The sequence below is a fragment of the Aythya fuligula genome, chromosome 1 (assembly GCF_009819795.1).
Source record: "Aythya fuligula isolate bAytFul2 chromosome 1, bAytFul2.pri, whole genome shotgun sequence".
Lineage (NCBI taxonomy): Eukaryota > Metazoa > Chordata > Aves > Anseriformes > Anatidae > Aythya > Aythya fuligula.
In genome coordinates, this window is record NC_045559.1 from 114,844,894 (window position 1) to 114,867,603 (window position 22,710).

Here is a 22,710-nt window from a genome sequence, read left to right on the forward strand (position 1 = left end):
TTTTTTTAGTTGCACAAAAGCCAGATGGCTTCCAGTAGCAGCACTCTTATCCAGGAGAGCAGCCAACTCCCCCACTCCTCCTTAGGGCTAGAGCAAAGTGATCTATTTCCTAGTTCTGCACAGAGAGGCATTTGTTTGACATGAGTTTCTTAAAGTCAGATGTGGAAAATCAGGCCAAGGAGTGCAGCGCATGGAGGAAATACCGAATCACAGAGTGGTTGAGGTGGGAAGGGACCTCTGGAGGCCATGTGGTCCAATCCTCCTGCTCAACAGGGCCACCCAGAGCAGGCTACCCAGGACCACGTCTAGGTGGCTTTTAAGATCTCCAAGGAGGGAGACTTAGGAAAGGATTTTTATAATAGGCTCTATTGCTTCCTCACCCCTGAGTGCCCTGGGATGGGCCCTTTGGAAGTAAGACCACATGGCTCTTCTTGCACCTGTGGAGTGATGCCACCTGGATCCTCAGTGGCCACCAAAAGGCAACGTGCTTGGTTTCGTGACTATGGCAGAGGAGAGAGTTCAGCTCTGGAACTGCAAAGATGAGAAGCCAGGAGGGATAGCAGAACTGCAGGGAGTGGAGCAATGGCATCTCTCTTTGTAGTCTCATATAATTAGTAATCTTTCTGCCATGATTAATAGAGGTGCTAAACGGTCTGTTTTGTGAGGCATGGTAAGGAAGGAAAAGGGGACTTGCATGGAGTCAGGCCCATATTGCATAATATCATGCAAGAATATGGCAAGTATAGGCAGCATCCCTTTCTAATACTCTATTAGCCACCCAACTGTTTTCAGCTCCAGGATTCCCCGAATCCAAAGAGTTTTCTATGGGTTTCTCCTCCATGAGCTTTTGAGCTGAATTTTAAATTTTGGGTTCCCTGTGAAGTCACACGAACATTTCACATCTGCAACATCATTTGGCAAGGAGTTTCATGGATTTTTACCCATTGCATGTACCCCCTAAAGGTACAATGTGTAATCAGAGCAAACATAGTGGTGTTTTCCTTTCCTTTTCCTTTCCTTTTCCTTTTCCTTTTCCTTTTCCTTTTCCTTTCCTTTTCCTTTTCTTTTCCTTTCCTTTTCCTTTCTTTAATAATGCTTGTAGTAGGACTGTTGGTTGAGGTATTTGTGGGGAAGGTACTAGCCAAAAGGGGGAGACCAGAGAGTGCACATACTATTGCCATGGAGCACTGAGGAGACAAGATCAGTGTTTTGACCTGATGTGTAGCTGAATGTGGCTATCAGAGATGGGCTGCTTAAAAAGTCGTGCTAAGTAATGGGAAAGGAAACCCCCAGAGCCCTGTGGAGCCAGAGAATGTAAGTTACTTGGCAATTAGCACTGGAGCGTCTCTTGGGTGGTGTTTGAAGCTATCAAGAGCCACATTTACCTCACAGCATAATAAGTCATCAGGGAGAGCACTTTCATTGCTGGTGCTTTAGTCAGTCCTGCATGCTCCTGTATTTCCTCCAAGTGGCTTAAGCTGTAGATTAACAGAGAGATGCTGGCCATAGGCACAAGGAATTATCTAATGGCAACAATTATCTAATGGGGAAGAAAGGAAAAAGAACTGAATTGAGGCTGGGGAAGCCTGTGTGCAAGCAAGAAGATGCACACATATGTGCATGTACACATGCTCTGTGCTTTCTGTTTCTAGACAGGGACTTTCCTTTGTTTCTGAGTAATAATCACAGTGACTAATCTCTGCATGTTTGCAGAAGAAGCACTTATGACAACACATTGTTCAAAACAATTTTCTAGCCTCTGATCAAAATTATTTGACCCAAGACACAGTGCTCAGTCTAGTTTTCTGCTCTCCCTCACTTTCTGCCCTGAGGCAGTGAATGCATGTATGTGCACAAGTGAGTGCACACAGGGAGAGGTCACAGGGAATTCACTGAGATTATTCATGTGCAAAGCGTTAACTCGTACTTTGCCTGTCTGCTGGAGCAGGGTGCAAATGGTAGTATAAGACTCCAGAACAAAATCCTTCAAGAGTGAAGATACTCAGCCATAAAACTGGTACATAACTCCATGGAAGGAGCATCTCTAACTTATTCAGAGTGGCTGAAATTAAATTTAAGGAACACCTTTACAGAATATTCATGCCTTGATGAACAAGGACCTTTTTTTCTGAGACTATCAGAAAGAGGGTCACAGTTGTGTAGTGTTGCCTGTGAAAATAAATGGTTTATTAAAAGAGTTTTTGCCCCTAGCATTTCCTCTTGAAGTGTGCTTTTTTTGTGGGAATTGTTTTCATTTTCATTTACCTTTTATCTGAAGCAGAAAACAATTTGGATTCAGACTCTATTTAGTATTCTAGCTAGTGGTAGCTAGTGGTAACAGAACTATTCATTATCTGATGGATCTGGAGGTACTGTATGCAGAACTATATGCTTATGATATAGCTGTAGTACAAACCTACAGTATTTTTTTTTTTGCTTTAAATGTTTTGAATTCTAAAAAAAAAAAATCTTAAAAAGAACTGAAAAAATAATGTGTACTTTGAGAAAATATGTTTAAGAGTGCAAGAACAAATGTTAACTTTTATGTGACAGCACAACAACACAGATAGCATTCTGCAACTCTCAGAGCTTGTCTGTCAGGCAAATGGTGAAAAAGGCAGACCACATTCTTAAATTCAAATGCTGAAGAAAGGACTGATTTGTGAACATTTCTAGCTTAGTGCAGCCAGTTGGAGGGCTGTCTGACTGGTCTGGTTTTGCTCTTACAGACTGGGATGAATGCGCTTCCCACGCCGAGAATGACTGCTCCATGTTTGCAGATTGCATCAACGTGATGGGCTCGTACCTGTGCAGGTGCAAGACACCTGTGGACACCAATCCATCCCGACCTGGAAGAAACTGTGAAGGTGAGCAAAAGACTGGCATGTAGTTTCCCTTTGCCATTAAAAGTTTGAATAAGTCAAGTTTTTCTACCTGTTTTTTTGCAAATATTTATATAGCACACAAAGTGTATATAGATGCACCTTTGCATCTATATTGTCCCTAGCTAAAGAGAACCTCTCTGAACACAAAGATGAACCTTATATATGTCTTTGTATACAATCTCTCTGAGCACTCCCTTGATAGCCTGAAGACTGATTGCAGAGAGACACGAGGCATACTTTTTCCTTTTTTGGTATCTGTGTGCCTAATTTTTTCCACTGTAATGATCCATGCCTGCCATCCAGAAGAGGAGACCCAGGAACCAAATCTGCTTCTTTGTGTAGGCACAAACCAGATTCACTACCATAAAAATCACACATGCTACAATGCCTTAATGAAATATCCGAGACCTGTTTCTGTAATGCTGTTGCACATGTCTGTGTGGTCTCAGCCCAATTTTCAGGCCAGACCTGGCATGCCCTGGTGTCTCCTTGTCCCGTTTCATATTCCACTGCAAGTGTGCCTGTTGTGTTGCAGGTGAGATCGTGAACCCTCTCACTGACACGACAGCTCTCGAAGTAGCAGACAGCACAGAGTTTGCTCCTGAAGTAAACCCTGCAACCTCTGCTTCCCCCTCTGCCACCGAGATGGTAGGCTCTGAGATGAGCACCACCATACAACTGCCTGCAGTGCTGCCCCTGGGTGAGAAGCAAGCACCTCATCACGATTCTCCCACCAGTACTCCTCCAGCTCCTAGGAAAAAAAGCCTGGCACCACACACAGAACCACACATGGATTTCAGCAGCTACAGCAGCCCCGTGGCCAGGGAGATGGCAGCCAGTGAGGAACCGGCCGTGACAGCAGAGCAGCAGACCGCCCTAAGTCCATCACAGCAAAGCTCGGTGGCAGAGGCTTCCCCTGATGCATCGCAGCAAGAGGCTGCTCTCACAAATACACCCACGGACACAGCAGTTCAAGAGCAAAGCAGATCACCATTGTCCATGTTATCAAGTCAGACAGTCTCTAGTGCCACTAGAAGTCATGCAGCTTCTGGAGGGCCTCAAGTCTACTCTCAAGGTGGCCCCAGCACAGCTCCACCGGCCACAGGGGATGCTGGAGCTTCCACCCTCAACGCCACTCTTGACACATACACAGAGACAGGAGGAGAGAACATCTCTTGGTCTGAGAAATATACCACAACTCTGGGCTTGCCAGCTTTGCCAGGCTTCTCTTCAGCTTCCAGCTCAACGCCAAGCTCAGCTGTGGACCGCAGTGAGTATGCATCCAGCAGGGCATGCACACGTGGCAATGCACCTATGTGGGAAACACAAACCTCACTCAGAGTCCCAAAAGATGAGCAGTTGTCCTCAGTGGTCTGGGTTGAAAGTGTCTGAAATCAGTTCGTATATGCCAAAATTATTTTCTTGCAGGAATTGGGACTTTTATTTCTAAATTGGCATGTCAAAATAATTTCACTTTCTGATAATTTGACAGTTAGCTTTATCGACATCACATTTCTTCTTCCTGAAGCAGACAGAGCAAATCATACAGCATGCTGTGTGTGGCTCATCAAAACATATGCTGCTTGTCCTGCTGCCACACATCTCAGTTTCTCCTGAGTACTCTGGCACCAGGCTACTGCAGCAGCAGCCCACAGAGTTATCTCAGAGGCCCGTGAGGGCAGACGACCTGCCTGCCTGTTCCCCTCCGTGGAGCATGAATCCATGGCAAAGCCCCACAAATCTCCCAGAGGGCAAGAGCTGTGTGGAAACCCATGAACCACTTTTACAAGAGCTCTACTTGAGAGTAACTGGGCTGGCAGCGAGGGCTTCATCTATTTGGGTTTGGGCAGATGTACTGCAGCTCATTAGGGGATTTTTCTGAATCATATTTCAAGGTTAGAGTCAGATTTGGCCTTTAAATTATGGTTTTGTTTGGGATAGGAATGCTGCTGTGCCTGCCCATCACTAAAGGTATTTTTTCTTTAGTGTGTAAGTTTGTGATACCTATTTCAGTTTTGTTTCAGCTTGTCCTTGTACTTTCTCTCATGCCTTTCACATCTCTCTGATCCCAAACCACACTCCTCTGCTCTTTTCTCTTCCCTCACCCTATGTTCTCATGTTCCTGGGGGTCTCCATTCACTCAGCCCCACTTCTGGTTCACCCACATTCATTTCTCCTTGGAAACTCTTTTTTTTGGTCGTCCAAGGGCAGCTCTGCTGCTTCTCCAGCCCTTCCTGTGGCACCAGTGCACCACCAGTCCTGATAACCAGTGCCATGGCGTCCACTTCCCCGGTCCTGCTGTGTCTGGGCAGCCATGCCAATGCTACTTTTCTGCTTTTGTTTTCTGTCTCCTTCATGTTGTATCTTTTGCTCTGCCTGGCATTGGTAAGACCAAGGAACAGAGCCAGGTAAATAACCAGTTTGGGAGCTTGCTGGCTAAATGGGGAAAAGAACTGAACAACATATAGGCCTGAACTGAAAAACTCCATTTACATCTTTACTTTCTGTTCTCCCCACCCCTTTCAAAGTAGGGGACAATAAAAAAAAAATATTTTTTTCTTTTCTTTTCTTTTTCTTCCCTTAATTAAAACAAAAAAATGTCGTCGTCGTTGCCCCCCCCCCCCCCCCCCCCCCCATTTTTTTTTTTGAAAACATGAAAATAGCTCATTTTAACTGACAAAAAACAAGGGTCATTTTCTTCCATCTGGAAAACAAATTGAAGAACTCCACACAAACAAGTTCAGTTTATACAAACCCGTTTTATTTTCCTGATGAATTAAAAGTTCAGCCAAGTCATGTTGTCCAGCTTTCGCAGGGAAAGAAGCCTGTGAAGGGGTGATGCCTGGGGAACAAGATAAAGAGCCTTGTCTCACTAGGACAAGGCAGGAAATTCAGAGGGCAAAACCCCATTTATGGAGAAGTTTAATACAGAGCTCCTCCTTGTGGCAACATCTCTGACCTGGAAGGTCAACAGCCAACCCTTAGTCTGTCACCTCTTTTAAATGCTGGTTTTTATTTTTTTCATTTGAAAATTGCTCAGAACATTTTCCCCTCTCTCCACCAGATACCTTAATGTGGTTTATCTCCTAAATACCTGTTCTTACTTGGCTGGACAAGCCACAGCAGAAAGCAAGCCCAAATCCGTTGATCTTACTGGTGATGGTGAGGGCTCCTTTGGGATCAGAAGTATGTTGGGATAAAGGTAGCCTGCTGTTGCTTGCTTCAAGCAGGCATGACTTCCACCTCTCCCCTGCAAAGCTTTGCTTGATGACTATTTCTTTTCTGCTAGCAGCTGTCCCTGCTCAATGCAGTCTCCAGTACGGCTAGTACCTGCTTTGATGTAGCGGGATCCATACAGTCTACACGGGGCCCTGCTTTTCCATTCTTGTTGCTTCAGTAAAAGCAGCTAATATGGGAGAGTAAAACTCAGTGTAGGAGTGTGACAGTGTCAGGGCTGGAACTTGGTGTCTTATCTACTGTTGAAATCAGGACAGAAATATTCATGGAGGAAAGCAAGCTGGTGCACCAGAAAGTAAAAACTGGTAACTTGATTCAGAAACAATTTTAAACGGAATCCTTATCTAGGTGGTAGTGCTCTTGGAGACCTTGATGAAGATTATCCTGTAGTCATAAAAGACACTGATGTGTTAGATCTTAATGCTAGGGGTGATGATCTGTTGGTAGGTGGAAGGCAGCATGAAGACAGCTGGCAGTGGTCACAGGACTGCGTGATATCAGTCAGCTTGTCTGGCTAGCCCATAAATGGTGCTAGGGGTATGAATCATGCCTTTAGAAGCCCTTTCTCTTCTGCTTGTGATCACCTTCAGTGTCTGTGGTAACAATGCCACAATCAGCAATATCAAGAAATGACTGAAAACATTTGAGACTGCCTTAATGTTGTTCAGCTTATACACCTTCAGGGAGGAGGTGTACACTCTGTTGGGATCCATCTCTTCTTACACTAGCTGTCTGAAATGGTGATGCCTGATCCCAGGCAGCTGTCCAGCCTTCCTGTGAGGACGGAGGGAGGACTGTGGAAAGATTTGCCCTGTGGAGGGGCTGGTGCCTCCCCGTTGTGTGTAGAGGGAGCTGGGAAAGGAGCTGAGGTTAGGAGAGCACTTTGTGTGCCTGAACATTGCCATACAGCAGCATTTCAGAAGCCCCAGAGCATCCAAGAGAGAGCTGGCAGATAAAAGTCTCACAGGACATCTGTGTCCTTTTTGAGAAGCATCCAAAGGCCAGAGAGTGTAAGGCCAGGAGCTGGACACCCGTGTTTAGGCAGTTGATCTCCTGACTACATTTTAGAGGGCTTGCCTTCTGCTGTTATGCACACCCCATATGGCCACGCATGCCCATGACTGTCACACACTTGTCCATGAGCTACCACCCATGGAGCATGTATTTAAATTGTCTTTTTCTTACTTCACAGCTGTCCAGAAACTTAATGGGATGGTGCGGATAACAAATGTGAAATACTCTCCGGGCTTTAGCAATGCAAGCAGTGAGGAATATCAAAACTTTGCACAGCTCTTTGTCGATGAAGTAAGTGGCTGAGAAGGATGTGACCTGCTACTGGTCTCGATGAAATCATGTCTGACCTGTTTCCCATGAAGGGTTTATGCCACATGTGCATCCCTTGATGTACCTTGGAGGTCTGAGTCCCGACTGAGACTGCAGCAGTGTTTTAGACTGAGACCAGGCTTTGGGGATTCTCTGGAGCCTCCATTTCCCCTGCTGACTGTATCTGGTTATACTGGCTTATTTATTTCCTCCCTCCGGGGTTATGTTGAAAAGTTAATGGATATTTGCAAAAAGTGCTGTGCTATCCTTGTCCTGCACAACAGCTTATTAATGAGCTGTGTGATTATGATTACCTTTTGTCACAGCACGTTAAGGCTGACATTCCTTACAATCATCCTTCCATGTAGCCCCGTTTCTGGAAAGGGAGTGGCTTCTTGCTAAGTCACCTCTGCCCTCACCTCTAATTAGAGCACAGGACATCAAAGCACATGGCCATGTCAGCTGCTCCTTTAGCTTAACGCTGAGGCATTGCCTCTGACAGTATCTCTCTTCCTCATTTCTTGCTAAAGTTATCAGAAGTGTGTTCCTGCTGGTGTTTACTCAAACAACTCTGCTTGGAAAACTGCTGGTTGTGCTGGGCTGTTTTATTGCCTTCTCTGTCTGTGTTTTTAGAGGCCTTGATAACAGTGAAGATAAATCCATCGCTGACAATTGTCTGCCTTTTCAAACGCTGCTGAAGCCTCCCCAGACTCTCACTGTGTACAGAGTCACAGCCTGTCACCAAAACAGCTGTCTGCAGGGGGAGGCACTGGTAACACTTTTGGCAGAGTTCAGGCCAGCATGAAAACTGTAAGGAGGGAAATGTGCGGTCTGTTTAGCTGTGCATGATGTTTTCTTGGATATCATATAGATTTCCCACTGGTTATTACTTATTTGCACCTTTCTGGATGTGTTACAGCAGCACAGCTTTCTCTGCGTGGTTTTGGCCCCAAGTTGTCACATCAGAAAACCAGCCACAGAATGAAAGGGACGTGATTAGCAAAGTGAAGAGGGAGTGATTCTCCTCTGACCTCACTTTCGTTCAGCATCACTCACTGCCCAAGGCTATTTTGGGATAGCACATTATTAAAATGGGCTTAAAATCATATATTTTCTTTGAGGGGTATTCAGTTAAATAATAAATCCAGAAAACCATGGATACAAATATGTTTGGAAAATCTGTGAAATGATTACATAAAGAAACAAAAGTAAGCATTGTGTCACTTTTACCCACCTCTCAAAGTTCCAGGCAGAAAACAGCCACCAGTGTTTATAAGGCACCCACACCTTTTTCCAGCACTCCAGTTTTGTGGACCAGCCACAAGCAAGGTGTGTGAATGCTCATTCCATCTACCTCTGAGACAATGCATATATAGCGGTATCAACTACAGCAAAACATGCCATAAGTATTTTATTACAAACAACGTGTTTCCAGACACCAAAGAAAAGGAAGTTTAGGAAAAAAAAAAAAAGGTCTGCATGTTTCCTTTCCAGGTTATAAGGGCCAGAAATTGATCATTTAAAGTGGATAGGGAAAGTTTCATGGGTTTTAAAAGCACTATCAAGTTCCAGTTAAATAAATTTTGCCAATGATTTGCAAAGATTTCTTAAACCTCTTTGGAGTCACCATCTACAATTGAGAGAATTTATAAATCCTAATGCGTATAATGTTCTTTAGCGTAGAGCTGTCCCAGCACTTAAGTGCCACGTGGTTAAATTGGCAGCACAGCAAATAGAAATACTGTTCCTTAAATAATGTGTAGATGACAACGAAGTGAAAACTTGATGTGGCAACCTGCACTGTCATTGTCCACATTAGCTTCACCATCCTTCTTCCACTGCAACTGAAGAACAATGTAGCTAAGGGTAAGAAAGTGTTTTATTCCTCCTGGGTTTTTCTCAGCCTCTCTTCTGCAAGAGCCAAAAGGAACATCATAAGAACTAGGGGTTGTCCTCAAGAAGACAAGGCAGGAAAACAAAAGGTCTGACTTGAGAATGTGTTCGTTGTTGTGCATTAAATTCCGGAGTGCCAAAGATGGATTTGAATTCTGGTGTCTTAAATACTGACGGACAGAAAGTGTAAAACTAATAACTGATAGTGCCTTATCAAGGTGACCCCTCTGTTGGAACTGATGTCGCCTTCAGCTGATGCAGCTTAATGCACTTAAAATAATTGCAATGAAAGCTATCTGAATGTGTGATGAGCATTGATAAAGCGATTAAGGCAGCTTCACTATTCCAGTGAAATTTCATGCCCTCTGTTAATTTGAGCTTATTCCCAATTTGGGAGGTCCTTAAAGCTGCTGCAGGTAGCATCTGGGCAGACTTGTGCTCCGATACCTTCTTTCTGAAGGTGCAGCCAAAGCATGGACAGGGGGGTGAGCTCTGTGCGTGAAACACCATGGTTCATGCAGGGTATCTTATTGTTCTGTTCATACTGATGTATCTTTTATTCACTTATTTTCAGCTTTCATAATGCCAGCACATTCCTGGCTCTGCTGGCTGTGCAGGCTTGCACATTGGTTTTAGTGTGGGCTCCGTCTCACCCTTAACTCATACTTAATCTGCCTCTTGTTTCTTTTACCAAGAGGCATTCCCTTCCCCCGGTGCTGGTGTTAGTTCTGCTCACGTCCCTCTCTCGTGGCTCTTCTTCTGGCATACCTATTTCTTCTGGTTTGGCATTGCCAGCGTTTCCTCTGTGTGCTACAGAAAAGGCAGATGCAACTATGGATCACAAGATATTTTATTTTTCTAGCAAGAAAATCTCATAATCAAGGGTATTAAGTGTTTATTGAGTTCTCTCTGAAAAGTTCAGTCTTTTTTTTCCTGTCTTTTCTAGCCTTACTTCATCAACCATTATTTTGACGGCCTAGGGTGTGGTACCTGTAGTGAAATCGGGCAGCCTTCAGAATAAAGGGTTTTGCAGTGTCACCTAGTGGTGACAAATACAAATGAATGTCCCTGTGGTACTTGTGAAGCTCTGAGTCCTGCCTTCTGAGGAAAAATATGGATAAGGGCAGAAACAAAATGAACATCATCATCAACAACAACCACAAAAAAACACCCCAAACAGCCAAAAATCCCAAACCTAAGTTATAAAGAAACATTTGTGAGGCACTGGAACAGGCTGCCCAGGGAAGTGGTGGAGTCACCATCCCTGGAAGTCTTTAAAAGACGTTTAGATGTAGAGCTTAGGGATATGGTTTAGTGGAGGGCTGTTAGTGTTAGGTTGGAGGTTGGACTCGATGACCTTGAGGTCTCTTCCAACCTAGAAAATTCTGTGATTCTGTGATTCTGTGATCAATAAAATGAGATCTTCAGGAGAAAGATGAGAAGGGAATACTGGTGAAATCGGGGTAGGGCTAGGAGGATGTCACAGGTGCATGTATGTAAAGTCCACACAAGTTCAGACAAAAGCTAAGAAAAGATGAAAACTTAGGCCTGACCCCCAGCTTTTCAGCACATGGTTGTAAAATGGCAGAAAGGGAAAGGGGGATGCATCCCAGAACCCTGTGTCTTGATGGAAGAGGAGGGGATGACGAGGATGGCAGGGGCTTTGTCCTTGTGTTGCTGAGAGCAGCTCCTTTATCATGGACACTCTCCTGTTGCACTTCTGCTGGCAGCTTCTAAGCACGATGGTAATGCCAACAGCTCACAGCAGCCTGTGCTACCTGCCTCATCCAGGCTTGAAAGCTCTGTCTCACTCTTCCTGTCACTGTACTTTTTATTTGTAAATGTGGAAGGATCTAAAAAGACTTCCCAGACATGTGAGAAAGGTATTGCAAAACACAGGGATCCGTGTACATGAGATTGTATGCATTCTGCATGCATTGTGGCTTGATGTTGGGACCAGACAGGGAGTGCAAACCTCTGTATGTGTGTGTGTGTGCATGCTTTGCCTCCCCTTGGGATGTGCGGGGAGTCCTATGCAGTCCTGTTGTTCCCCTTGTTTGGGCAACCAGGGGAAAAGGGAAATACTTGTAGACTTTTTTCCCTGATTTCTCTGAAACAGGTCGGCTTTTCTGCGTATAATGTTTTCTCAACATGTTGTTTACAGCTGAATTAATATTAGCCTTCTGTCTCGTCTTGTGTTGGTCCTGCGAGAGGATGCCATCTGGCCTGTGTCTGTTCCTCCTTTGGCTGGTGCTGGGCCTGGAGATGGAGGGGAATGAACAGAGTTAGAAATGCCAAAGCTGTTGTGTGCTCCCTGCATGCGCCTGGGAGCCTTGCCCCATGACCGCCCTCCTGTGGGAGGCGATCTTCCTGTGGGCAGCTGCCCTCCAGCGGTACCTGGCTTCCAAGACTGGAAAGGGAAGAGGATGAATACACATCTCCAGTCTGTTTCTCTCTCTCGTGTCTCCATCCAAAGTGGAGGCAAGGAGGCTGAAAGCCTCAAGCAGAGCCATGTTTTCCCATCCTGCAGAAAGCCGACCGTCCTGCTCTCCTCTGTGGTCAGGGAGGCTGCTTCTGGGGCTACCATGACTAAGGCCCAGCGTGCTTCAACAAAGGCAGTGTTTTCTCTCTTAGGCTGCTAGAGATTTGCAAGGCTGCTGTGTACAGACTGAATTTTATTGATTTCTCAACAGGTTTAGTGGTGGACTTGGTAGTGCTACATGGTGGTTGGACTTGATGATCCTGAAGGTCTTTTCCAACCTAAACGATTCTATGATTCCTGCAGTTTCCTCCCTCTCTTTCTGTTTTCAGAGGCCTTTGCAAGGACCTGTGCCAAATGGCAGATGAGGTATCTTAATCACTTATCTTGTTTAATGCTCACAGCTAAATATACACCATTTCCTTCAGCAGCTGTAGAGTGGAAATGTTATAAACGAGAGTGATTTTTCTCCTGCTTCCCTCCAGAGTATGAAGTGCAATTGTAATGCATAATATTACCATTTGGGCATTGTACAATGCCAAAACTGTAATTACTTCTACCTGCCCATTTTCACATGCATTTTGTTTTTATTCCAGGTACACAAATCTCTGCCCCTTGAGGTCCTTCAGCAGGTGGATGCTGGTCTGATTAAAGTGCTGATAACTGGTATTACTAATGGGAGCACAGTGGTAAGTTTCCATTTACTGATTGCAGAAGATGTGGATATCTACTACATCATCACCACTTTTCGCGATGCTTTTGAACACAGCTCCTATTTCACAGTTGACAAGAGCAGTCTCTCCATAAATGGTAAGGAGCAGCTTATATCCCAATAGTTCTTCTGTTAGAAAGATGATAACACCTATTATTATTCTGTATTTTTTGATGTGAAAACATATGTTTAACACTCAGTTGAGACACCATTCTCTCTCTATCACTTCTGCTTAGCTATCCAATATGCTTTTTCAGAGAACATCAAAAGATAGAATAAGAAGCGAGGTACACCGGACCGAAGCCAAGTAGTCTTTTTGTTTATAGCTGGTAATAATTTTATAGAGAAGATGATATGGAGATATTAGAAACTGTGGTCACAAACTGAGGGTCTTACAATCTACCAGTGGAAACAGGTCCACGTACACAGACATAACTAGCTCTGTTTAAATTTATTTTGAAACACATTACCCCCTTCTTTGCACTGATAATTTTGCATGAGATAGAAACCAAAGAACAAATAAATGAAAATGTGAATTCCTGCACTGGGAGTGTGTGTTTCCCTCAGAAACCTGTGGGCTGGCAGTTCAGACGAAAGTACACAGCTTACCAAGATCAGCACAATGGCTTATTGTAAAACCTCATTTTCTTTATAAGTGATTTAAGTCAGTAACAATAAAAATTAGTCTTCTGACTAAGTGCTGTTGAATCCTGTTCTACAAATCGATGTGTCATCTCTGAAAACAGTATCAAATTCTATATCCTCAACATGATAAGTTTGTCCAAATATTATTGTTATAGCCTGTCAAGTAAAATCTCAGGCAAAATGACAACAAAAGCATGTATATGGCCTATTCTGTACATTTTCTCTGCTTGTTATCCTTACAGCTGTGAATGTGGAAAGTTGCATATTATATTAATTAGTAAAATTGTGGTTATTTCATGCTTTGTGGAGCGCCTGCCCCTTGAAGCTGTTTTAGAACAGATGGCTTGTTTCAGGGATAGGTCCCCATAGAGCAGGTGCTTGGTTACTGCTGCTTCCTGAATCTCGTTGATGGTGGTACACTCATACCTGAGCAGCAGTGATTAGGCCTTAGGAACAGAAAGGGAAAAAAAAACACATATTTTTTCTTTCAATTAGATTGCAACTTGGTCAAGTCACACAGACCCCCTGCTTTCCAAACTGCTTCATTCGTGCTGGGCATTTGTTAACCACCTCCTCAGGATAGTAGAATGGGAGAGGCAAGTTGTGGTGGTGCTAGAAATGTTGCCCTGGGCTCTTGGTCAGTTTAGAAGGATATGAGCTCTGCAGTGGGGTACCTACTGGGGTACAGTGAGCATCTGCTAAGCAGCACTGGCAGCACTGCTGCTGGAGGGTTATGCCAGTGTCTGTGCAATCAGGCTGTGCTTCCAAAATCCCACCTCTTCTACACCCAGCAGCTACCTGACACCTACAGTAGAGTTTCACATCTAAGAAGTGCAATTCTACCATGATATCATGATGATATGATCATGCTCCTGTTTCAGAACCAACACATTCTCATTTGTATGCTCTCCACCTTAAATATACCCAACAGATTATGATGAATGCAAGAGTGAAGAAGATGACTGCTCCCCAGATGCATCATGTTATAACACACTCGGGTTTTACCAGTGCAGTTGCAATGATGGATTTGCTGATGTGCATCCAGAAAGGCCTGGAAGAAACTGTGAAGGCAATTTTTTTTAAATTATTATCTAATGGCTAACCTAATTCTTAGCATTATTATCTTTATTGGATCAAAGTCACACTTGCCAAAGGCCTTGAAGTTTGTGAGGGATTAATTTGGTTTGTTGTATTCAACTACATCCTAATGGAAGGAATCTTGCTGTGGATTTAAGCATTTCTGACTTGAATAATCTGTCATGAGAGTTATTATATTAATATTTAATGCTGTCTTTGTAAGATAATTATAATATTTCAATTTTCTCATATGTGCCATTAAAAGTAGATATGATTATCAGGAATGTTAATTACTTCCATTAGCAGTAGCAGAGGGGATAGCAGAGATAGCTGAGATAGCAGAAGAGGTCATAGAAAGCAGGTACGGAGTATGACCTCTGTATTGCCTCAGGGACAAAAAGTTAATACAGTGTTACAGATGAGTGTTTTGCAACAGTCAATTCATCTAGTTTCTTCTGTCTTTCCTTGAATCATTTGTTAGCTGACGTGTAATGAGTCTTCAGGTGTCTAAATTCTTTTAGGTTTCTTCCGTAATTTGTACTTGTTTTTGTAACTGCAGTGATAACATACTGGCTGAAGTCACAAGGATTTGTGAACTGATTCCAGCCTTTGCTCAGTTTTGTTTAACCAACACATTTAGTAGTGTGACAATGACTTTTTGGGGAAGTCAACTTGAAAAGAACCCGGAATTTTTTGTCAACTTACATTCAAATCAGCATCTTTTCAGTTTGGGGCATTCCTGAAAGGTGGGGAGCTCCAGAAGGACATGTGTGTATATATATACACACACATATATATACACACATATATACACATATATATATTGCTTGGGAAATAAATATAAAAAACTGCTTAAGAGATTTTATTTTTTTTTTCATGCAATGAGATACATCCTGTTCCACTGCAAATTGAGTTTATTATCTGGGTGCGAAGTCAGATACTTAGGTGGTTTCTACTGCCAGAGAGCCATGGTAACCCCAGAGCCTGTGCTGGAAGCAGGATGTTTGGCATACACATTGATCTCTGCTTCACCATTTCCTCTGTTCACTTTTTTACTGGAATCATTAAAGATTCCTACCAGAGCGTTTGTTCAACTCCCTGCTGTGTCTCTCAGGAATGTGTGCAATATGGGCCTGCTACATAAGGTTTGTTATGTATGTCACCCCCAAAATGATGTCTCCGAAGCATTCAGGGTCATATATTCTGAATACCAACTTCTTACAAGCGGGGCCATTTTTTTTTAACAGGCTCTGTTCCTGTTTGCATCCCATAGCCTGAAGTGTGCAGTCTCCCACAATACTAGGCAAAAATATATGAACGCTGCTCAGCGACTTGCAGTTGTGGATCTTCTGCAAGCACTGATCATCCAAAAGGTGTACGTATGAGCTTTACTCAAATGCATTAATTATTGCAGTTCTCAGGAAATAAAGCACTTAGGCTTTTCTCACTGATACCTTATGTATCTCATGGGCTCTTTCTTAAAGAACAAAACCAGAAGCAAACAAGCAAACAAAAGCCCTAGCCAACCAATCAACCAAGCAAAAAAAAAGAAACAGCCACAGCTTTGACAGCAGGTAGAGCTGGTTAAAACAAGACAAAACAAAACAAAAACCAAACAAAAAAAACAACAACACAGAAACTAGAAAACTGTGAATTTCCTCATATGTGTTTGCTTTTACCTTATGAAATCAATCTGAACCTGTAAATTACATCAGTCCTTTATTTTTGGCACTCTTCAGCATTTCCTCCCAGCCAGGAGGCAACAGAGATGGACAAGAAACCCATACCCAGCACAGTTTTACCTACAACGTATTTGCAGACTTCGACTCCTGCTTCCTTCCTTGCTTCATTAAACTTCTCTAGTACTGAGCACATGGAGGACACCAAGTTCTCCAGTGTGGTGCTGCCTCCTCTCACCACAGATCCTGCATCAACTCCTGATGTTCCTTCTCAAGCATCTCCCGTCCCCCTTGTTAAACCTGCCCAGGAGATTTCCATTAAAGATGCGGTGAGAGTGTTTTGTGAAATTGAGAAGATTGTCCTTGCCATCCAGAAGGGATTTTTAGATCAGGAATCCATCCCTGAGTCCTCCCTGTACCTAGGGGAGCCTCGCTGCAACGTGAGCATCAGCAATGGCACTCATGCTGTGCTGCAGGCTGGCTGGAGCGAATGTGGCACTGAAATTGAGACCGTAAGTCCCCTGAGACAGGGAATGCAAAGAAGTCCTTAAGATTTCTTTTTTTGCTCTCTTGGATGGGGAGTGGAGGGAGGGGGGGGGCTGAGGGACAAGGACAGTTCCTTAGCTAGAAATACAGTCTATTAGTTGCTGAAATGTTGGGCAACATAGTTCATGTTTCCAGTGTCTTTGGAAAAAGAAAACTTCCTGTAAGTGGAAAGTTACCCCTCTGTTTGGGTATGGGGGCAAGCAAGAAAGAGAAAGGCATCTTTGGGGTCAGGCAGGAAGGTTCTAGTGTCTCTCCCAACTGAGACCCATTTCCCATACCTGTCCGGGTTCCCCCTGCAGCTGTCTCAGAAGCTTCTCTTTTATTAAGAGCAATCTGAGCATCATATTTAGAGAACACCCCAGTTGTTCCCAGTAATGGGGACAAAAATTGATGGCTGCTTCTATGGATCCCAAACCAAACTCAGAACATGCCAAAGTATACAAAATCCCTTGTGGATCAGTGATCATTTCAATTTGAGGAAAAGGAGGAAGGCTGATGGATTATCATTGCTTAGCTCTACAACAACAAAGATGCTGGAAGTTTAATCTGTTTGAAGAATGGAGAATTCCAAAGTCCTTGAAGCTGCTAAGCCTGTAGCTCTGATGTACCTGTAGAAACAGTGGTGTTCACAAAGTTGTGCTTTCTTCTTTCTGTGTTCCAGAATGAAAGTAATACCACAGTGAAAACCATACTCCGGAATGACGCTTCTGCTCAGGGAGTGATCCACCACCTAAAAGTTGCCAGTCCCATTCACTGTGTGTTTCAGAACAATCTCTTGACTTCCTCTGGATACACTGCAGAGGGGTAAGGAATATCTCCCTCTGCTTTGAAATGCTGGTGCATGACGCAGTGCTGCTGCATGGGAGAGATCTCCCATCTTTCCCCCCTTTAAGAAAGGGGTCGTAGCTGGATCCACTGGCAGTACTTGCTGTGCTGAACAGTCTGCCTTCCTAAGTGTCCTGTTCTCAGGTGATCCCTGCTATGTGCTTCCACCATACTCCATCTAAAGTGGCAACGTGTCCAATGGCCACCAAGCTTGGCCATTGCCCAGCTAAACCATGGGTGAAAACAAAGCTTTGGGAGCTACTGGTGCAGCCTTGGGAGGCAGGATTCCTGCTCTTTGCCTTCCTGGGCAACCACATGTAGCAATAAGAGTATTATTGCAGTATATACCTGCTTTTGAAACATAACAATGATGTCTCATTTCAGATGAGGCAGGCATAGAGACTGCTATGTGGGTGCTAGGTTTGCTGCTGAGGATGACAAGTTTTAACTCCTAATTTTCTCATACTTACTGTTCAGGTTTGTTCCTTTTCCTTAAATTTCTTGTCTCTTGTCTTCAGCACTAAGCTTTTACTCTCCTTATTTGAACTTTAAGGCATCTCATAGTCTTGTTCTCCTTCAGGTGCACTCAAATATTTCTACCTGCTCAATTTGTGTTGCCAAGACATTATGCCATCTGTTTTCTCCCTTTTTCATTTCCATGCTTCCTACCATCCCATCTGAGAACTCAATACATTTTCACTTTTTTTCTCTTGAACACTGCCCTAGCATCTTGGGCGTCTTTCACTACTTACATGTGCAACAGGTGGAGAAACAGGCACCATTTTATGACTTACAGAAACACTCCAACTTGTGATCTTTAAAAGTGGTTACTCCCTGTTTCAGAGTTTACACCATTTTTGAGGATTTACATGGATCTGGGCACTTCAGAACAGAAATGCAGTTGTTTATTGGAAACTCCCCAATACCAAAAAACTTCAGTGTCTCTGCCAGTGATGATATACTGATTGAAGTGGGGATCCAGAGAGCAGACAGCAAGCTGAAGGTGGTCCTCACTGACTGCTGGGCGACTCCGACTAATAATTCAGTGGATCCCCTCTCATTTACTTTTATCAACAACAGGTATAGCAAACACCACTTGCAAGTATCATGTGCCCTACATTGAATGGTACTGACTACGGATGTGTTATATTTTAAATGCCTTTTTTGAGTGTTTTTGTCATTCATATACACTGTCCCTTACCATTTTGACTGGCCACACCTTCTTTGAACCAGGAAGGTAGGCACGAAAAGAAAATGTTTTCAAAGTGGAATGTGGTAGCTGTTTGAGTTTGGTTGTCTTCCCCATAGTTTTGTAAAGGCGTTGTACATTTGACCAAAAGAAATAGGTGGTTTTCATGGGCAATAGGGAAAGAACTTTTGACATATGGGCGTTTCACCCATATCTCCGTGATTTGGATATTACCAAGAGCTTATGTAACTCTTTCACTGAAGGTGTAAGTTGGTTGATTCCTGTGTGTTGTGACTCACAGACAGTATTAATGCAGTTTCTGGTAAAAGAGGCTTGTTCCTGTCTGGATCCCTGATTTTACCCTCATGCCATGTCCCCTATGCTCATCCTTCACCTTAAAATACAGGATGGTCCTTTTACTCAGTAACAAAAGCTATTCCTTTTAATATATTGTTAGTTTCACTTTTTGTTTGGTGAAGCCAAATTCAAATCCTTCTTTCTATCACTCTTTCCCTTTTGCAACTCTGCAAAGTGGACGTTTTTTGCAAACTCTGGAGTGTGTGGCTGTGGCTTTTTAAAGGAGTCTTACAAACTGAGTTAAGTGCTATAACATGTCTTCTATAGCCCTACCTGATATTTGTGTTTTTTCTCCTCCTTTTCAGCTGTCCTATCCCAAATACGTTCACCACACTGCTAGAGAATGGGAATTCAAGCAAAGCACAGTTTAAGCTGAAAATTTTTTCCTTTGTCAACAATTCTGTAGTTTACTTACACTGCAAAATTCGTATTTGTATGGAGACACCAGGAAGCACCTGCAGGACGGTAAGGGTTTTGCTATGTGCTGTTTCTCTCTCCTTTGCCGTGCAGTCCGTTTGTGGAACTGAAGGAGTCATGTTTCCAAACAGGGTTTCAAATAGCTCCTTCATCCCCTCCTGAGAGCAGGGAGGAGTGGGAAAGGACCATAGCCATATGGAAGCATCCCCCTTTCTTCCTGTTCCTCATTCTTGTAGTGAAAATCATGGAGCATGCACAGAAACGGGTGTCAGAAAGTTGTGGGACGTGAGGACTGAACCCTTCACCTCTGCCTAGGGGTGACCAGAAGGTGATGAACAGAAGTTACAGTGAGAAAGGCTGTTAGAAATGTTCCACCTCAGATGGACATGCCACAGAAAAAAACTATCACCCTTACTGCCAGTTTCAGTGGGAAAGTCTGACCAAACTTATTTAGGATGTCTTTCTATCCTTTCTATCCTTTATCTATCCCCTAGAGATTTGCTCCTCCAGGTTAGAGTTTAGGTGCCAGGGAGGAAGCACCATGGCATTAAGTTTCCAGGGCTGTGAATCCAATAGAGTTTAACAAGGCTTTTTAAAACCCTGTTGCTTTTGAAGTAGGAAACCAAGCACTGTTCTCATAAAAACTTCAGTTCCTAGTTGTCTTCCTACTGTGCTCCAAAGCATTTTTTTTTTGTTGTTTCTTTTATTTCTAAGTAAGTGATACACACTGCTTAATCTAAAAATGTGTTGCTACCATGGCAATAAATTAAAATAATAATAAATCAGTTTTTACTGATTTTTTTTTCTTTATAGCTTATGCACAGGAATTCTCCCCTCCTTCTGTCAGCCTTCCTGTGATTTTTTTTTTTTTTTCTGTCAAGGATGTTTTCATTAACAGCTTGCTGCTTCTCCATTGTTTAACACTTTCCTTTAGCTCTAAATAACTCAGTTTAAGCTCATTATAAAGTAGCCAGTCTCTTCCTAAAAGGTTCAAAGTAGCCAGCAGAAAATGCTTGTTTCCTTTCTCAAAGTACAAAGCTTCCTCCAGATTAAAAAATAGTAATAATAATAATAAAAAAGGTAGGAACAGGACACACGACTGACAGATGGAAAGATGGCCCCAGGTTTCAGAGCTGATTTTGTGTGTTAAAAATCAGTGCACGAGCAATCCCCATGCTATGCCCCCATGGAGGAGGTGGATCCCTCCCTAGGTTCATGGTGTGGCTGCTCAAGCAGTGTCCTGCACAGCTGAGGAGAGACACACTGGTAGGTGCGAGGCAGGGGAATAAGAGGGATGGGCTAGACATGGTTTGTGTGAACTGCTGTTGCTGCTGCAAGGAATCAACCAAATGCTTTTCTAGGAGCTACCACGTTTGCTGTTAGGGCAGGCTGTAGCTGCATGGATTAGAGTTTAGGAATTCAGCTAACTGAAGGCCTGGCTATGAGCTGCATTACAGGGGTCAGTGACAGGGTAATTGTTGCCCAAGATGAGGCCTAGAGGTCTGATGAAGGTTGACATCTGCAGTAAACAAGGCACAGCAGGGTTAATCAGTGAAGCCCTCTTGCTTCCTATATTCTATATTATTCATATAGAATTGTAAAAAAAAAAAAAAAAAAAAAAAAAAAAAGGAGGAAATATATAGTTCTTTCTCCTGCACAAATGTCCTGGTTTCAGTTAGCACAGAATTAATTTTCTTCCTAGTAGCTGGTGGAATGCTGTGTTTTGGCTTAGAATGAGAAGAGTGCTGATAACACCCCGATGCTTTAATTGTTGCAGAGCAGTGCTTATACTAAGCCAAGGACATCTCAGCCTTTGCTCTGTCCTGCCAACGGGCAGGCTGGGGGGTGCAGTAAGAGCTGGGAGGGGACAGACCCAGGACAGGTGACCCAAACTAGCCAAAGGGGTATTCCATACCATCTGACGTCATGCTAAACAATATATAGGGGTGGCTAGCCGGGGGGAGGGCGCCGGACTGCTCGGGGTTAGGCTGGGCATCGGTCAGCGGGTGGTGAGCAATAGCATTGTGCATCACTTGTTTGTACATACTATTATTACTTTCGTATTATCACCATTGTATCATCATTATTATTATTGTTATTATTATTTTGTTATTTTTTTTTCCTGTCTTATTAAACTGTCTTTATCTCAACTCACGGGCTTCACTTTCCATTTCTCTCCCCCGTCCCAGAGAGGGAGGGGGGAGGGTGAGCGAACGGCTGCGTGGTGTTTAGCTGCCGGTCGGGTTAAACCACGACAACAAAATTCATCCCATAAGAAAAGTTTGAGTATTCAGTATCTTAGGTAGAGATTAAAACATTACGTGGACAAGTACTGGGAAATCTATTCAAGGGCAGGCCAAAGTTGCAGCTACAAACCAGTAGTTCCCAGATGAGTAGTGCACATATTTCTGAAGAGCTGTGTGTTGTTTTCAAAGGACACAACTTGGCAGGGGGTGAATGTTGCCACTGCTGATCCTGGTGCTGGTTGTAGGATCTGTCGTGCCTGCCATGGGCAGTAGAAGCATCCAAGCAAAAATGTTTGCAAAACCCTGGCATATAGAAATAGTGAGAAATTTATTCTCTCATAACCACAGGGTGATTTAGGTTGGAAAAGACCTCAAAGATCATCTAATCCAACCTTTAAGCTTTCTCCAAAACAAATGGAGAGTTAATGAAAAGAAAGAGGTTGTCTATGTGAAATGTCTGTTCACAGCAGTGTTTTCTAGTGTTTCTAAATAGAGATCTTAGATTGATGTTTCCCTAATGCCATTTCTTTTGAACTTTCATCTGGGAGCTCATTTCAGTGAAACTAATACATAACATTAAGAAACAAAAACCTCAGTGGGTCAGAACAGCACTGGGCTTTCCCATACTCATCTGAAGGCTTTGTATCATTAATTAGTCAGCCATGTGACTTGTTGGAGTCTGACTTGGTTGTTGCAGAGATGCCACGCGGCTCGATCCCTGAAAACCGGTGAAATCATCGCTACCCACAGAACATCCTGGGGACCTCTGTGTAAATCTGCGGGTGAGTTACAAATAGATGCCTGCAAAAATTGGACACTGAGTAAACACCAATATTAAGATTCTTTATCATTTGCACAGGAATCTGAATGGCTGTTGAAACAAAACTCTCTGTGTATTTTTCCAAGGAGGAGGAGTTCTCACTGAAGCCATGTGACAGTGTGGAAAAGCGTGTGCCCTCCTTGATGAAGTGACTGTCAGGTTGTGAAGGGGGATGAAAGGGAGAGGAAAAAAGTGTAGCTATTTGCACAGGATAGCAAGTGCAACAGCCACAAAATCAAGCAGTAATTACAATTGTAAAGTGCAAAAGCTGCTTTCATCTCTTAGATTGCAATCAGTTTTTCTGGTTTACCTTACACCGCTCTTAGACCATGGTTATTTTGAGATTTGAAGCCCCAATTCAGACGAGATTAGAGATTGCA

The 22,710-nt window shown here is 43.4% G+C and overlaps 1 protein-coding gene across 1 annotated transcript in view; it reads left to right on the plus strand.

The window, feature by feature from the left end:
- The window catches only part of UMODL1 (uromodulin like 1), a 44,993-nt gene that overhangs the window by 16,984 nt on the left and 5,299 nt on the right, over positions 1 to 22,710 (plus strand). The window contains exons 10-19 of the mRNA XM_032180834.1: positions 2,730 to 2,867; positions 3,421 to 4,155; positions 7,315 to 7,427; positions 12,414 to 12,627; positions 14,106 to 14,243; positions 15,991 to 16,442; positions 17,138 to 17,280; positions 18,145 to 18,381; positions 19,153 to 19,312; positions 22,208 to 22,292. Coding sequence (XP_032036725.1) covers positions 2,730 to 2,867; positions 3,421 to 4,155; positions 7,315 to 7,427; positions 12,414 to 12,627; positions 14,106 to 14,243; positions 15,991 to 16,442; positions 17,138 to 17,280; positions 18,145 to 18,381; positions 19,153 to 19,312; positions 22,208 to 22,292 — 2,415 coding nt within the window. The remainder of the gene's footprint in view (positions 1 to 2,729; positions 2,868 to 3,420; positions 4,156 to 7,314; positions 7,428 to 12,413; positions 12,628 to 14,105; positions 14,244 to 15,990; positions 16,443 to 17,137; positions 17,281 to 18,144; positions 18,382 to 19,152; positions 19,313 to 22,207; positions 22,293 to 22,710) is intronic.